General features: G+C 59.7%; 1 protein-coding gene across 2 annotated transcripts in view; it reads right to left on the bottom strand.

Moving 5' to 3' along the window:
- SH3D19 (SH3 domain containing 19) overlaps positions 1-855 on the bottom strand; it is a 205,138-nt gene extending 204,283 nt beyond the window's left edge. Inside the window, exon 1 of one of the 2 annotated variants that reach the window (XM_074229142.1) lies at positions 708-855. In XM_074229142.1, coding sequence (XP_074085243.1) covers positions 708-819 — 112 coding nt within the window. In that variant the 5' untranslated portion in view covers positions 820-855. The remainder of the gene's footprint in view (positions 1-707) is intronic. The other variant, XM_074229141.1, reaches the window with a different exon arrangement.
- Between the last annotated feature and the right edge of the window lie 901 nt (positions 856-1,756).

Here is a 1,756-nt window from a genome sequence, read left to right as displayed (position 1 = left end):
CGGTAAATAGAGCAGAGTGATTGAAAGCCAAGTCTTCTGACCCCAACTTTGTGCTGACTTCCAATGAATCACACCGGCCAGGGTTTTCTTTCTATGTTTTAATGGGACAAATCAATTTTAAATTGCTAATACACTCCAGAAGAAAGGAACAGAAGTTTTGTTAATCTAGTTAGGCAAATAATGTTGAATAAAGAGTAATCATCTGAGGCACAGTGGATAGAGCACCCGCCCTGGAATTCAAATGGGTTCAAATCCGACCTCAGACACTTAATAATGACCTAGCTGTGTGGCCTTGGGCAAGCCACTTAACCCCATTTGCCTTGCAAAAAAAAAGAGAGTAACCATCAGAGGGGACAAGAGAAATAGGGGAACGAGACCGTGTGGGAGAAGATGAATCAAGAAAGCCCGACTACCTTGGGGGCAAACAGGAGGAGGGCTTTTCAACTCCAGAACCAAAGGCTGACCTCTCTGAAAAGGAAGGGGGGAAAAACAACAAAACAAAAACCTAAGTGTTTTTGTTGCTAGAGTTGTAGTTTAGAATGGGGGTGGGGAGCTGAATAGCGTCTCCCCCTCCCACCCCCTGCTCCCCTCCAGGCCGGAGTGAAGCGTCCCCAGTCCAGGCGCCCCGACGCGAGTGCCCAGGAGCGGTGCCAGGGGAGACAAGGGGCAGGGACTGGGGCTCTCGCAGCCCACCTCCGGCGCCCTACCTGCGGCTGCGTGACTGGAGTGAGCCCGGCCCCGGGCTCTCCGGGGGGCTCCGAGCTCTCTGCGCTCCCGCAGCTCCTCCTCTTCTTCTTCCAGCCGTCGGGCTTCAGCCATGGGCCGAGCTGGGCCCCCCGGGGGCGGGAGGAAGGCAGGGCGAGGCCGGGGTCCCTAGCGGCCGGGAGCCCCCATGGGGCGCGCAGCTGTCTCCCGGCCCGGCCGGCCTGCCCCGACGCGCTCCCGGGCCAGACGCTGCCGAAGAGCCAGTCCCGGGCCGGCCTCCACCTGCCAGGACGGGGGGCTGCAGGCCGGGGCAGCCTCCCTGCGCACCGACTCTTCGGGCTTTCCTTCCCTACTTCAGTCCCTCTTCTTCCTCTTTCTTCCCCGCCTTCCACATTGGGAGCCCGGGATGAGGCGGGTCTGGCCCGGCCTCGCCCTCCTCTGGGAGGGGCTGCGGGCTGCGCGCCTGCCCCCCGCCAGCCGGCCGGGCAGACCCGACAGAGCCCGAGACGGGCAGCGGGGGCACACGCGGGCTTGCGGTTGGCTTCTTCGGCCTTCGTCCAGCTTTCCAGGGTCAACAGGAAACCCGCACGCTGGACACCGAAACAAAAGGAGGGGGAGGAAGGGGAGGAGGAGGAAGAGGAGGGGAGGGAGGAGGAGGAGGGGGAGAGAAGAAGAGGAGGGGGAGGTGAAGAGGAGGAGGAGGAGGAGGAAGAGGCACCGCCAGGCTCAGTCCGACTCGGGGAGCCACTGCAAGGAGAGAGCTCTTTGGCCACCCCGAAACTTCCGGAGAAACTTTATCTGAACTTTTTTATTGGTCCTTATCTTTCTTACTCTGTTGTCTTATCCATGCCCGGCCTTTCCTGGAGGGCCGGAGAGGCCGAGAGCCAGGGAGAATGTTCGAGACTCTGGGACAGTGGCCGGGCCCCAAGAGCAGTCCTGAGTTTTGTGCAGAACCTCGATATTATGAGCTCTGTATCTGGGGGGAGGAGAGGGGCACACCTGGCACGTATATTTGGAAACTCTCCAGTCCCTCCTGTCTGTATCTTGATTG

This window comes from Macrotis lagotis, chromosome 3, assembly GCF_037893015.1.
Source record: "Macrotis lagotis isolate mMagLag1 chromosome 3, bilby.v1.9.chrom.fasta, whole genome shotgun sequence".
Classification (NCBI taxonomy): Eukaryota; Metazoa; Chordata; class Mammalia; order Peramelemorphia; family Peramelidae; genus Macrotis; species Macrotis lagotis.
The sequence above is the reverse complement of the archived record's forward strand: the minus strand, read 5'-3'. Positions and strand labels throughout refer to the sequence as shown.